Source organism: Westerdykella ornata (genome assembly GCF_010094085.1).
Source record: "Westerdykella ornata strain CBS 379.55 unplaced genomic scaffold EI97scaffold_12, whole genome shotgun sequence".
Taxonomy (NCBI): Eukaryota; Fungi; Ascomycota; class Dothideomycetes; order Pleosporales; family Sporormiaceae; genus Westerdykella; species Westerdykella ornata.
This window is the reverse complement of record NW_022986862.1, coordinates 396246-409444: the sequence shown is the minus strand read 5'-3', so window position 1 is coordinate 409444 and position 13199 is coordinate 396246. Positions and strand designations below refer to the sequence as shown.

Below are 13199 nucleotides of genomic sequence, written 5' to 3'. Positions count from 1 at the left end.
AAGTTTATTGCTACTTAAATGAAGTGAGCTGTGCCGCTCGGCTTTGCGTAACTGGTTTTCGAAACCTGATCACGTGCCGTTAGCCACCATCAGCCCATGATGTTTGTATAGTGCACTGCCTCGCCAAATGAACTAGCAAATTTGGCAGCACAATGACATTTTAGCTATGTATAGTCGGCGATGACGGTTCTGTTTCTGTGTTATTACATTGACTGGCAGACTACTAAGTCAATTATGATAGATATTGGTCCTGGCCGACTTGGCCTCCCAGCCAGCCGTGGAACACTACTATTACCTAGGTAGCGATATTAGGTGATTGAAGAAAGGCCCTGTTTTAAATCAACATCTAGTCACTGAATCTCCAGCCTCAGCCGCATCTATTTCTGTCAAGGGCTGTATTCGGCAGCAAACGTGCGATAGTGCACGCGGCTACTACGACAGTGGAACACTTGCTTCCCACTTGGTGCTACATCTATCCTGAATTCCGCCCCCCAGTTCATCCGAATATGGTCTAGCCGAAGGAGTAACACGCGTTAGAACTTGTGAATGTTTCGCGACGCTGTCGACTCGCAACGGTTTGCGAATCTGAAGAAGGTGAGTTATCCCTCGCAGGATAGAACTCAAATCGGAATACCACAGCATGTGGAACGAAGGCTGTTCAATAAGCATCTCACAAACAACACTTCAGCAATACAAACTACCAGGAACGCCGTTACGTTCGATTGAAATGTGCCTCCGGGGACTGTATGGGTTGGGGCCGAGAAGGAGCAGGTTTTGTCATAGTGTAGGAGGAGGAAAGTCTGTCACGCGATCAGAGGTATGATTTATGTTTACTTTGGGTATGTTACTCCGCCAATATCATCAAAAAATAAGTGTAGATTAGCAATTCGTCTCCGTCGTCATCGACTCATCGGTGCCACATGCACTGCGCCAAGTTGTCCCTTAGGATTAAATGAACACATGGTCAATTCTATAGTCCATCTTCTTGCGACACACCAGTCCGTTTCAATGTGTCAACTACGGATCTGATGGATTTGCGCTACTTAGGTCCTTCCAGGCATGAAGTCACCGCGCCTGCCCCTTGCAGCCTCGCCGTCTGCGCCGCATATTGCCACTTCCCTCCAGTTCCTCTCAGTCTCGGGAAAGAGGACAGGTTGGAAATGTTGCAATAGTGGTGGAGCTTGCCACTCTCATCCTTGATCGTGAAGTCCGTTTCGCAATCAGTTTACAGGTGCCTCTTCCAACGCCGCATGACTTCTAGAAATACGTGGCATTCGGATAAACAATGGCAATGCCTGGGAGGAGTATATAAAAGGTAATATGGCCTCAGGTGTGAGGGCCTAGGTGGTTTCTCTTTCGGCTTATTTATCTAACCATCTGCGGTGATCTACACCCCGTTTTCTTGATCAATTTATTCAATCAAATCACCAGCCACTACGTCTCACAACACCGGAACAAAAACCATGCCGACCATGATCTATCTTCCCCTAGTATTGGATTTGATGGCCCTACTGCATTCTGCCACGGCTACGTCCCCGTTGTTCGCCGCGTATACAGATATCACCGAATGCGAAAGCAAATTGAACGGGTACTATTCCCGCCAATTTGGAAATTCAACCAGCAACAACTTCTGTGCAACGGGAATGGACGGCGACGTAGTTACTGGTCTCGAGGCGTGGTTCGATGAGTACCATGTGTTCGGTCTTCAGATCTACTTCCCTCACAACGTCACCAGGATTGTGGGATCCCAAGTGGGGGTCTCCAATACAACCGCACTTTCTCATACACAAGTGAGCATCACCCAAAATGACACCATAAGACATGTCACGGCCAGCGTCCCCCCTCAAGCTGGCTCCATACAAGGCATTGGCGTTGAGCTGTCCAGCGGCCAGATGTTTCTTGCAGGCAACACGAACAACACAGGGGCGATGAATCCCGATACGCGGGAGTACACAGGTTTGGCGGGGATCAGTGGGCGCTATGGCATGAATGGCATTGAGCAGATCAGCTACTATCTAATTGAATCCCCAGCGAACGGGACCGTGGACTTGGTGTAAGTCGCATTGACACTCTTACCTCCCAGCTGTGGAGTTTGGGCAGTCAAGCTAATCTCGCATAGGCGGTCCCGAAGGGTCCGGTATAGGGCTTAGATATAAGCGGTGCTTCGGCAATCATGGCAGCGCGGATTCGGGCTGCCTTCTCTATTATCTCCGATGCCTCTCGCCGACTTGATGCAACCACAATGTCTACTACGATGGGGAATTGCAACAACTTGTATAGCCAATATTCCAAGCCCCAAACACAAGTCATGTTCTCTGGACAAAGTGCGTTGTGACTCTGGGGTCAATGACAGGTGCAACTTCTGACAATGAAGGGGGTGAGTCAGGATTGCTGAACTATATAACTTCCTCCGTGTCCACGACACACCTTTTTAGACAGTTCCCTTCGTTTTTCATATATTCTATAGTATCGCGGTCGCACGTTCAGAGTTATTCTAAGCATCAACCTTTGCTGTTCAAAATGATTTTAAGCAACGCACCTGTAACCACCCTCGCTATCATCACGCTCCTAACCCCCTCGCTCGCAACCAACTTCTCCAACGATTCCGCCATCTCTCTCAATAACCTCCCAATGTCCAAATGCGATCAAATAGCCTGGTCAACTGCGCACTTCGGCGAATCGCAAGGAAGCCCCTTCTGTACGCACCAGCTGCGGCACCGCGCTGTGATCGACTCACTAAAGTTCTGGGCGACCGATAATGAGATTTGGGGTATGGATATGCACTTTACCAATAACGCTGTTATGAGCGTTGGTGACAAGAACCACACTGGTGCTCAGGAGAAAAGGTTATATTTAAGTCCAGGGGATACCTCGATAATCACTCTATCGAGCAATCAGCATCGGGAGGTCAATAACATGGACAATCTCAAAGGTCTGCGGATCTGGCTGACAGCATCTGGAGACAAGAGCCCAAGTCAGACGACAAACTTTACAGTGGGGAAGTTCGACGCTGCAACGGCCAAGAATTACTCTTTTATGTCTTATCCACGGGCAGTGCTCGTAGGTGTTAGTGGGACGGTAGGAGGGAATGGTGTAGAGATGGTTAACTGGCATCTGAGTACACTGATTTCGACAGAGGAGTTGGTGCTTCCAAGAGTTGCGCTTGTAGAGGATGAGAAATAGAGGTGTGGTGAACAGGGAGTTCATGGTTGCTGCGTGGGGAGAGGGTTGGGAAATGTAAATTGTGAAGCATGTACCCTTGTGCTTCCCAGGCGAATCTTAGCTAGAGCTCATTCAGCTCTTGTGTTCCTTTCTTGACTAACAGTGGCGTCAAAATTCATGAAGCTGCCAGTGAATTTTGAGTTTTGCAGAAGCCCCAAAAGAGAGAGTGGGCGCCGTCTTCCTGACAAGAGGTCAAGGTAATTTCAAGCGACATGTTGCGTCGTGAACGGTAGCGCCCCACGTGAATCAGTCAGTGATGGAGGGTTCTTTGACTATTCCTCATCATTGGAGGCAGCTCCACCAGCAATGCATGGAGCAGGCGTCATTTCCGGTAACAACTGTGGCTTAAACAAATCGGAAATTGTGTGTCTTTACAATTACTAACGCGCCTAGCAACACTTCTTCCATCCATACGAGTCGGTTAGAATGGCTGCCCGCAGTAATTCCCCCTCGGCGATTGAATCTCCCTCGTCGAAGCAACTCTCCAGATCTCTTTGGGCGCTACGCCGCAAATGTGCACATTATGTCATGATTTTTCCATGGAGTAGAGGTTGCCTTGCCGTAATTCCAATCAGCATGGACAGTCTTGTAAATGTATAGGTCCGTACTGTTGACGAGACGGTACCAGTCGTTTGAACGGTACTCCTTCTTACTCATCGCTAAGTCTTACAGTCAGTAAACAAGCGTTCTTTGAGAGATTCCAACGACTTACGCGGCTGTGGATTGATCTGTGTACATGCATCCGAAAGATCACACTTGTCGCGAAATGCTGAGTGAGAGAAAAACCCTACGTAGACCTTCGGATGCTTCTTCAAAGTACCATAGGTTTCTTCTCGGACATCTTCTTCCCCAAAGACTGTCTGTATATCCTTCCAGTCGTATCGATCGTAGTGCTCGTGTCGGTGGAAGATTACAGCTGAAGCCATGTACCAATTTTCATTCCTAAGGTAGTGTCAGTGTATTGTTTTTGTACCAGCTTAGCATGGGCCGACTTGCGGATGATTACGGTCATCTTGAAGACAATGGCCACGCCTTCCCAGTCATGTCTATGTCCCTGAAACAGGTGCGAATCGTGCACATAATACACGTCGTAGTTGATTCTCCACTCTCCCTCAGAAGAATGGCCTTCTTTATCTGGGCAGTAAGCTGCGCTCACGTAGACTGGGAAGCTACCCCCTTTAGAATAAGCTGGCAAAATTAAAAGGTGTACAACAGACGATGGCCAAAGACCTTACCTCCTGTTTAGGGCCCCGGATTCCTGCAGTCAGCACCCGGATTGATGGAAGCGCTTGGATGTGTGCCATAGATTGGGACCGTTCCCACAACTTCCATGATTTAACGCACCCTCTGGATAGCATGGGTCCTAAAGGATTGTGAGAAGGTCCGACTTGATTCGAAAACCTTAACGTACCATGGTCGGGTCAGTTCTAGCGTACAGAAACACTGGGGCGTGCTGAACAGCAGGATTCAAGTCGTCAAAGCCATATTTTTCCGCTATAGCGTCGAAGTTGTCGAACTGGCTCGCATGAAAGGCGGCTGGGTCCACGCCTGGAGGCCTGGGAGGGATTTCCGCCTTACGCTGCCTCATTTTCTCCAGGAGCTCTTCAAAGATATTTTCACCGAAAAGGCTCGATGGCCCAAGGGCACTGCGACCCTTACGCATTCCCGGATAAGGGTAACACCACCCGGAAGGAATCATAGGCAACAGAAGAGCGAGATAGAAAGGAAACATATTGAATCAGCAACCTTGGCAGAGATAATAATTCGGTCGACAGAGAATGTATCAGATACGAGCTCGTTTTAATCGTGTTTTGAGGCGCCACAAAGGCGTATAGAGACAGCGAGGCCTACTTTAATGACACAGTGGTCAGAGACTGTGGCATCCTTTTGCATTGCTTCAAGATGGAACAGTCCGGCGGCACAGCTTTAGGCCTTCAATTCTCGTCCATCGGGATTGTCGTTAGAGAGGCTGATGATGTTAGGCCCCCGTACGGCGCTGTATTCCAGCTACAGGTGAGGCGAGAGGACCTCATGGACTGCTGAAACCTTGCAGCTGCCGGTTGCCTCAAAACAGACGCTGTGCTCATACCGCCGCAGACGAAAATATCTGCTGACTTTCAAACAATCCAAGCCTGAGAACTCGTGGAAACTCGCACTTATATGCCGCAGGCCTGTAGTCTTCAACTTCAGCATCACATCTAGGCTAATACATCTTCACCTTTATAAAGCTGTACTCAGCATCTCAACGTCGTATGACTCTTCGAAAGTAAGAGAACGGTTTCGCTTGTCTAAATTAAGATCCCAGCAATTCCAGACTGCTCAGAGATAAGGCCGCCGTCAGTGCCTCAATGAATGCCACTGTTTGTCTGAACTTTCCGACGCCGCATGCATTCTCAAGACTGAAGCCTATCAATGTGCGCATCCCATGTGTATTATCGGGTTATATCGGAAAACCAGCCTGAACTTGTGGCTTTCAGGCCCTTGTTAACAGATTCAAAGGCAAGGCTTCTCCTCTCCGGAGAGGTAGTCTCCGCATTCCGGATTATTGTGTTGAATATGTATCCTTCTAGATAATCTTAACACTGACGCGAACTCTGCCTAGCTCCTGTGGCTAATTTCTTAGCCCCGAAGCACTCGACTTGGAACTCTATATGCACACCATGTATATATAGACCAGGCATGTGTAGGCAAGCGGATTTGCGTCCCAGTGTCGACGGACTCTGTCGCTGCTAGCTGCCCTAAGGTATGACCCCAGAACCAATGTTCCTGCTGAAAGGAGCTTTGACGGAGTTATTCAGGAGTCCAATCCGCTCGTTCGAGCCTGCATCGTCTTTGCCTTGTTTTGAGTTTGTTCGCCAGAGATGGATGCCTCTCGCCGTGGCGCTGCTGCTCGTTGAGGATGCTGTGCCGCATGTCGGGGTGTAACCGATCTCGCCGCACTAAGCCACTCAGCTGCGCTTCGTTGAAGAGGGACTTGTGTGAACCATTGATATATGAAACACTTGCGAACTTGTCCAAGTGTCGCATAAGACTACGTGCCCCATACCTAGTCTTCCAGGACCGCTCTCCCAGACTTCCGTGATACGGCTCCTTTCGACCTCCCACGCATTACCAGTTGCAGTTTTGCAAGTCTCTCTTCACGCATACCTCCGAAGACTTAAGAAACGGGAAAGATGTACAATTACCACCGGCGCATTGTCCTGGAGTCGACCGCGTTCGGCCTTAGTTTGCTTCTTTTAGGAGTCAACATCGCCCTGATAATCGTGCTTTGGCGTGCGCCTCGAGCCGACCACTTTCGAATAACGGAAGATGAACTCCCCGTCAAAAGGTAAGTTGCCTATTCTGCATCGGGTTGACTCACGACTGAAAGAATCTAAGAGGTACAATCCCGTTGTACATTCTTACCCCTATTGTCACTTTAATACTCGCTTCCGTCAATTCCGCGCTCTACCGCGTGCAAAAAATCACGTTAGTATACCCCGTCATTATGGCCAGCATTCAGCTTGCTTCATGGTCCACTACGCTTGGCTTGTGGAGCAACTGTAATTACTGGGGCGAGTACGCATTCGACTTATGCTATACGCTGTATCTGGATCGCTATAGATTTCCGCTCTGGGAGGGGGGTGCCGCTTGGTTTGATCGTAACCAGTACGTTTCTAACATGTTTTCTTATGATTCTGTAAGTTGGTCCTTTAACATCATATCTTCACCTATGACTAACAGCACTCAGATACTTTGTATACTTATGTATAGCAGTGATCGAGTATCGACGTGAAGGCCGCAAGAAAATCCGGGAAATTGAGCTTACAACTGGGGATGGAACAGGCTTGAGGGGCGGATAATGCTAGTATGGGCGTATGCACAAAACATGTTGGAGTACATTGGAGTTGGGAGCCGCAATATCACATAAATTCTTAGGGTTTTGAAGGATGGTATGGGCGCCGATCAAAGCACATGGTAAGATGTCATTTTGAGAAGTCTGAAGCGGGTTATATTCGCGGCTTTTTCTTCAATCTTGAATATCCGCCTCGACAGTGAACAAGTCAAATGTGAGAGATGGCAAGTATTGTAAATTGTCAGGACAAGATAGAAATTCCAGTTTGCGCATAGCATGACGACACTTACAGACGCAACTAGAATCGCTTGGGAAGGAATTCAATCGGAAGTGAAGCGTGGCGTGCCTTAGGATGATCTGCCAAACTGCCGCGCACGTATGTACACGTCTATATCCAGACATCAGTGCAATACTACGGTCGTCATGACCTGAGATCCATGACCGTGAGCAAGTCTGGCGCAGTCTAAATTCTAGCGCATGTATGAAATGCAAATACATCCATGGCCGTGCTCTGTGTCACACTCGCATACTTTTAGTCGGTGCAACTCTTGTCCATTCACACTCTAACATTAGGCTGTTCTTAACAGCAGGGACTTCCTCAGGCAAGAGAAGAAGAAGCCTTCTCTCCTTAGTTTCTAGCATGAGTGCGCAGAGCCCCAGAATATCAGCGACCGGCGCGGTTGTGCATCGCAAGTAGGAAAGTCCTCGCGCCCTAGCACTGCCTACCCCTTTCATAGCCACTCACTCATATCCGTCGAAGCACACGTGTGCCCTATTTTCATGAGTGATGTGTACAAATTTAAGCTGTTTCCAGCACTCAGCTCTCTCGCTTGGAAACGGCATTGTCAGCGACTCCGCCAGGTCGTGCCAACAACTATGCCTTCTCCCTGCCGCCGCGCCTCCATCATCTATGTGTCACTCACAGCACAGCACCTCGACTTGAACTTGAGTCACAAAGACACAGCAAGACTCCGTGTGATACTACGGTATAACCTCGTCGGAGAGTGTCTGAGGCAACGTTGAATCCTGACTGGATTGCACCCGTGCCACTCATCGCTTTCGCCGTTAGCGACAGTCTTTAGCACCAGCAACGATGGAAGATCGCGTTGAAACGTCCGGTTCCGTGACTATGCGAATAGACTTGCAATATACCCTGTTATATATGTGCCTTCAAGAGACACTTTAACTCCGTTCAGCTGCGCGTTTTTACTGCATCTTCGCCGCTCTCACTAAGTGGTGCCGTCAGAATGACCACAGTGCATGATCTTCTATGCCAACACCGTTATTTAAATCCCAATCCTTCAAGATCTCAGCCACTGATCAAAAGGAAGACGTCCATTCACGACGGTATTTGAAAAAGACACTTGTCAACTTGACACAGAATGGCGGCAAAGGTAGTGTGCGATATTAGATTATAAGAAGCTCGTCAGAATGGTAGCTGAGTAGACATTAACGATTACTCTTCTTAGAAACCCAAACAATCTCCCAGGCATTCCAAGACGCCAACAACTCTCCAAATTTCTTGGAAAAGACAGGAATATGATTACAATGAAGTGCAATCCAACCATGATCGTGTTTGCTGCACTCTTCTCTGCCACCTGCGCAACTCCATTCTCAGCAAACAACACTCAGCCTATCTTAGCCGATTTTGCCCGCACTGGAAGCGAATGCAGTGGTTGGGGGTGGTATACGATCTACTTTGGAGATTCCTCACGTAGTGAATTCTGCGCCCATAGAATGTCATCTTCTACAGTCGTCGATGAGATCAGGACGTGGAGCGACCAAGAGCGGGTATGGCTGATGGAAATATACTTCACCGACAATACGTTCATGAGACTTGGCGACCCGAAGCACAATACCACGAATCTGGCGAATCAGTCCCTAAAACTGAACCCATTCAATACGACTATCTGGAGGACCTGGGGTCCTTGGGCTACGGGGATCTTCGTGCTTTTTACAGTAGATTGTGCGCTCTGACCTGCTGGTGCACACTGCAAACGCGTTTATCTCGCTTGATCTCCATTTCCATATCCCGGGCTTTCTTGGTAAACCTACGGGCTTGAGGGAACGTGCTCGAAAGTTTTGCGATATAGATTTTTTGACGAACAAGGCACCGGCTGGTAGCGCAAAGACTACACAAGCTCGCGTTCCGGGGCACCGTGGGGGCCTTCTTGTTTGTTGATCGTCCTTCGCATCTCGCTCCTTTCAGCAAATGCATTCAGCTTGGAAAGCGTCCCAAGGTTTCTAGCAAGCCACATCATGATGGAAATTAACAATGGCGTTGATATAAGACGCAGTGCTTGCACCGATCGATAGTTGCCATCTCTCAGCATTCGCGCCTACACTCGTGTTACGACGCTATAATGCGTTCAGCCATTCTTTTGTCTTTGCCTCTGGTGGCACTTGCCACTCCGGCGCCTGTTACGCCCGCACACTCTCTATTCAGCCGTGATGAGATCGTTCCTTATATCATCGAGGACAAATGCCGCAATGAGGGAGAAAATCCGTCATATTACGACAAGATGATCCATGCTGTCCAGACAGCCAGGGAGATGGCCGCAGTTGCGGTGCGAGAGTGGTGGGACGAGGGCAAGCACGGAGAGGTCGCTGCAACGTATCTTGGTATCCCGGACGACGGAAAATACAAGGACAATGAATTTGCACAGATTGCACACGCCAACCTGCGCAGGGTCTCGCTCCTTAGCGGAGCGGTACCACTCATGAGCAAGTTCGTCGATGTCAGCTGTACGGATAAGTGGAACAGCTGCGAAGATATCCTTGAGAGTGGCAAGTAAGTGATCCTAACCAAGCGTTGTTCTAACGTTGCCCAAGAGCCAGCGCTAACCGACATCGGGAAACAGAAAAATCGCTGGCTATGCGATGAACGACTTTGGCATCTTCACCGGGTACACTTACGATATCGTATTCTGCCACCTTTTCTTTCTCACAGATACGCCGGACGGTATTTATAATATATGGAAGGATCAACCAAAGGAAAACATTGCTATGGACTGGCTTGAGAACGACGCTGGAAAGGCGTTGCATGAAATGATGCATATCAACCTCATTACTGAAGACCGGCCCCACAGTTAGTTTGGCAATGTGCAATAGTTATGCAGAATACTGACAACGGCGGACAGTTATCGATCAACGTTACCAAGGCAAGCGTGTCTATGGATCAGCAATGGTCGCGGAGTGGGTGACCCAGTACAAAGCGAACCCTGGAGACGTCATCACCAATGCCGACAGCTATACGCAATTTGTCAACGCTATCTTCTTCAAGAATAAGTTTGGCTTCCTACCGCCCCCAACCCGCGAATCGCCTCTGGTACCACAACTTCACTGTGGTGGCGAAGACGACAGGTATTCTGATTCCAGCATTGCAGAGCGACATGTGGGTCCGTTCTGCGAGAAATTGGGTGACACTTATCAAGTCAACACCCGGGGGGAACTGGCTGAGCAGTACGACGAAGGAAAGCCCGAACACGTGGAGATGAGAGCAGTCTGGAAACACCCCACTCGTCTGCAACCTGATGACGTTGAAGCCCAATGTAAAGAGTCGCTGCTGCGTACAATCCACGGATGCGACACAAACTCGCATTGGAAGCATGGTGGAGTGCAAACCTGGGGCGATGAGAGCTACTCCTACTTCTTTACACCCAAGCACGATCGACCATCGCAGCCAGACAAGGTTCCTGGGAAATGCGATGTGTGGTACAAGTTCTGGTACGATGAATTCTACATCTACGGCGGTGGATGGGCGGGTCACGATCACGGCCAGGAAAAGCTACTGCCCAACTTGAGGCGATGCGGTGTCGTGTCTGAGTGGCGCTTCGACTATTATCCGGATATCAGGAACGACGGAGTAGAGTGGGAGGCTTACGGACGCCTTCCCATTGGACCACAGCAGTGGGATTGTGTACGACAAGCCGTGGTTGATAGCGGTGGACCTTCCGACATTGGCTGTGGAGGTAGTTAGTTGTGCACGCAAGATAGCAGCAGCGTCCGTTCTATCTATACCTTGATTAGTTATTTGTAATACCTCTTTTGAGCGCTTATATGCGGCATACCTCCATTCTCTTCCCAAGGTTCTTCTTGCTCCACCTCATTACCCGCCACCCCCTCCGGCCAATCCACACCCCTCTATTCCGAATGCCAGACACTGGAGTTCTATGCAACCCTTGACAGTAATTGGGTATGTAGACGAGTTGTATGTCTCAAAGGAAGGTTCGGGATTCATGGGAACCCTAGCCGCCCCGCGCAGCGAATACACGGCGCTCCAACACCAACAGGAATTGAAGAGACCAGATGTAGTTAGAAATACGAGAACGACCATGGGAATGGCAATCAGGGCATCTTTGATAAGAACCATATACCAATGGGCCCTTCCTCGGATTCCCACCGCGTATGTCAATTGGGTGAACGCGGCACTACATAAGAGCAGTGCCATAATTCCGAGAAGAAGTATGTGTCGACAGTTGAGTCCCACGGGTGGCATAATCCACAGAACTAGGAATGCTCCGACGGATGAGATGAAGACGGGGGAATGAGCAAGAAGACAGAGCAAGTGTCCATGTGGCCAGGATTTGCCACCAATTGAGATACGCTTATTTGGTCTGTAGGTATAGATGGCTCCAGACCAGCTCGTTGTGTCGGAGTAGTGATAAAGCGATCTGTGGCGCTTTAGATGCGGCGCAGCCTCCTGTAATATCTCAATCTTGAACTTGATGAACCCCCGTGACAGATACGTCGATTCTTGTCAGATTTGATGGTATCTGAAGATGTCACGGTGACAGAAAGATTGATTGAAGATGGGTTGACTGATTGTATTCTGGTGTGTGCTTGTGTGTGAGGCTGGGGCCTGACACCGGTTTTGATGTTCCTTCTCTGGGCGCCAAGGCTGCACAGGGCACTAGCCACTGCAGAATCACTAGCCACATGTCCTCAGACAGTACCGGTACATACAACTTCTCCCAGTCCTCATCTCCAGTCCCAGATGGGATGTCCATAAACTGGCTTACCATCTGACAATTCTTCAGTGCCACTAGCTGAGTTTTCTGCGTTCAAAGTTGACGCAGGTAGAGCAGTTGTATTCTCGTTATACCGCTCGATGCCAGGGCCATTGGGAGCCACAATTTCCATGTGAATCGTTGCAGGGTGGCCTAGAAGGTCTTGCATCCCTCACAGATTCTGATTCGAAGCCCCCAATCCTACTTTCCTTGTAGTCCAGGTGTATTCCGTATTCATATTACCAAATTCCGCTCCCCCGGCATCCCCAGCACCGTCACACCATGCACCCTCAACGTACACAACACCCCTTTACAAACCGTTCCACTCAACCCCGCCAACCGCACCGGCGTACTCATACTATACTTCCCCGCATAAGTCGCCATTCTCCCAGCCTGCAGCGACTGCCCATCCGAAAACTGCATTCTAAACCCATGTAGAGCATCCGTCCCCCTCCCTGCTTCAAAGTCCCGCACCGTGAAGCCAATGAAACTGCTAATAGAGGTATTATGCGGCCGTAGGTATAATTTATTCTCTATGAGAGTGGAAGAGTTGGATGTGAACGTAGTGTCGCCGATTCGCATGTATGCTTCGTCCGTGAAGTATAGATCGATTACGGAGATCTTGACTTCGTCGCTATAGGTTTTCATTGCGTAGACGAGGGCACTGTTGTTGAGTCGGTGGGCGCAGAAGGGAGCGCCTTTGTAGCTGCCGAAGCCTTGGGTGTGCCAGTCCCATATTTCGCAGTATTCGAGGGTGTCGTTGAAGGGGTTGAAGGTCCAGGTATAGGAGGGAGATGTGAAGAGGAGAAGTGCTGTGAGGATGGTTCTAATGCTGGCGCGGAAGATCATGATGTATGTGCGATATACGGTAGGAAATTTGTGGAGTTCTCTTAGATAGCTATCATAACAAGATTATGCAAATAATTGGCTGTTATTGGGGTGTTTGGGGTCGATGATGGAATCTTCATAAGAGTTTCTCAGTCATCCACTCAAGGTGAGTAACTTCGCCAAGTCCACATCAAGCACCTGATAGATCTAGCTAGAACACTAGTCATCGCTGGGGGAAGAGTAATCATAGGAGCTTCGGTACTGCGACCACTAAGTCGCAATTTCGACGACGGTGAACAACGCCA

The 13199-nt window shown here is 49.2% G+C and overlaps 5 protein-coding genes across 5 annotated transcripts; 3 read left to right on the top strand and 2 right to left on the bottom strand.

The window, feature by feature from the left end:
- Positions 1-1463: 1463 nt before the first annotated feature.
- EI97DRAFT_442901 (uncharacterized protein) lies at positions 1464-3183 on the top strand (the record flags this gene model as incomplete). The annotated part of the gene is made up of 3 exons (XM_033799782.1): positions 1464-2053; positions 2281-2324; positions 2468-3183. The coding sequence occupies 3 exons, from the start codon at positions 1464-1466 to the stop codon at positions 3181-3183; spliced, it is 1350 nt and encodes a 449-aa protein (XP_033653466.1).
- A 1108-nt stretch (positions 3184-4291) lies between these two features.
- EI97DRAFT_361297 (uncharacterized protein) lies at positions 4292-4789 on the bottom strand (the record flags this gene model as incomplete). The annotated part of the gene is made up of 3 exons (XM_033794961.1): positions 4292-4410; positions 4537-4585; positions 4634-4789. Coding segments are annotated over 3 exons (324 nt in total), but the record flags the coding sequence as incomplete, so codon positions are not given.
- A 1522-nt stretch (positions 4790-6311) lies between these two features.
- Positions 6312-7262, top strand: EI97DRAFT_60898 (uncharacterized protein). The gene is made up of 3 exons (XM_033802959.1): positions 6312-6550; positions 6601-6901; positions 6953-7262. The coding sequence occupies exons 1-3, from the start codon at positions 6396-6398 to the stop codon at positions 6995-6997; spliced, it is 501 nt and encodes a 166-aa protein (XP_033653464.1). The 5' UTR covers positions 6312-6395; the 3' UTR covers positions 6998-7262.
- A 2431-nt stretch (positions 7263-9693) lies between these two features.
- EI97DRAFT_60891 (uncharacterized protein) lies at positions 9694-11118 on the top strand. The gene is made up of 2 exons (XM_033802958.1): positions 9694-10145; positions 10198-11118. Exons 1-2 carry the CDS (start codon positions 9938-9940, stop codon positions 11034-11036), a joined length of 1047 nt encoding a protein of 348 aa, XP_033653463.1. The 5' UTR covers positions 9694-9937; the 3' UTR covers positions 11037-11118.
- A 979-nt stretch (positions 11119-12097) lies between these two features.
- On the bottom strand, positions 12098-13019 carry EI97DRAFT_433859 (uncharacterized protein). The gene has a single exon (XM_033798474.1). The coding sequence runs from the start codon at positions 12913-12915 to the stop codon at positions 12301-12303; it is 615 nt and encodes a 204-aa protein (XP_033653462.1). The 5' UTR covers positions 12916-13019; the 3' UTR covers positions 12098-12300.
- Between the last annotated feature and the right edge of the window lie 180 nt (positions 13020-13199).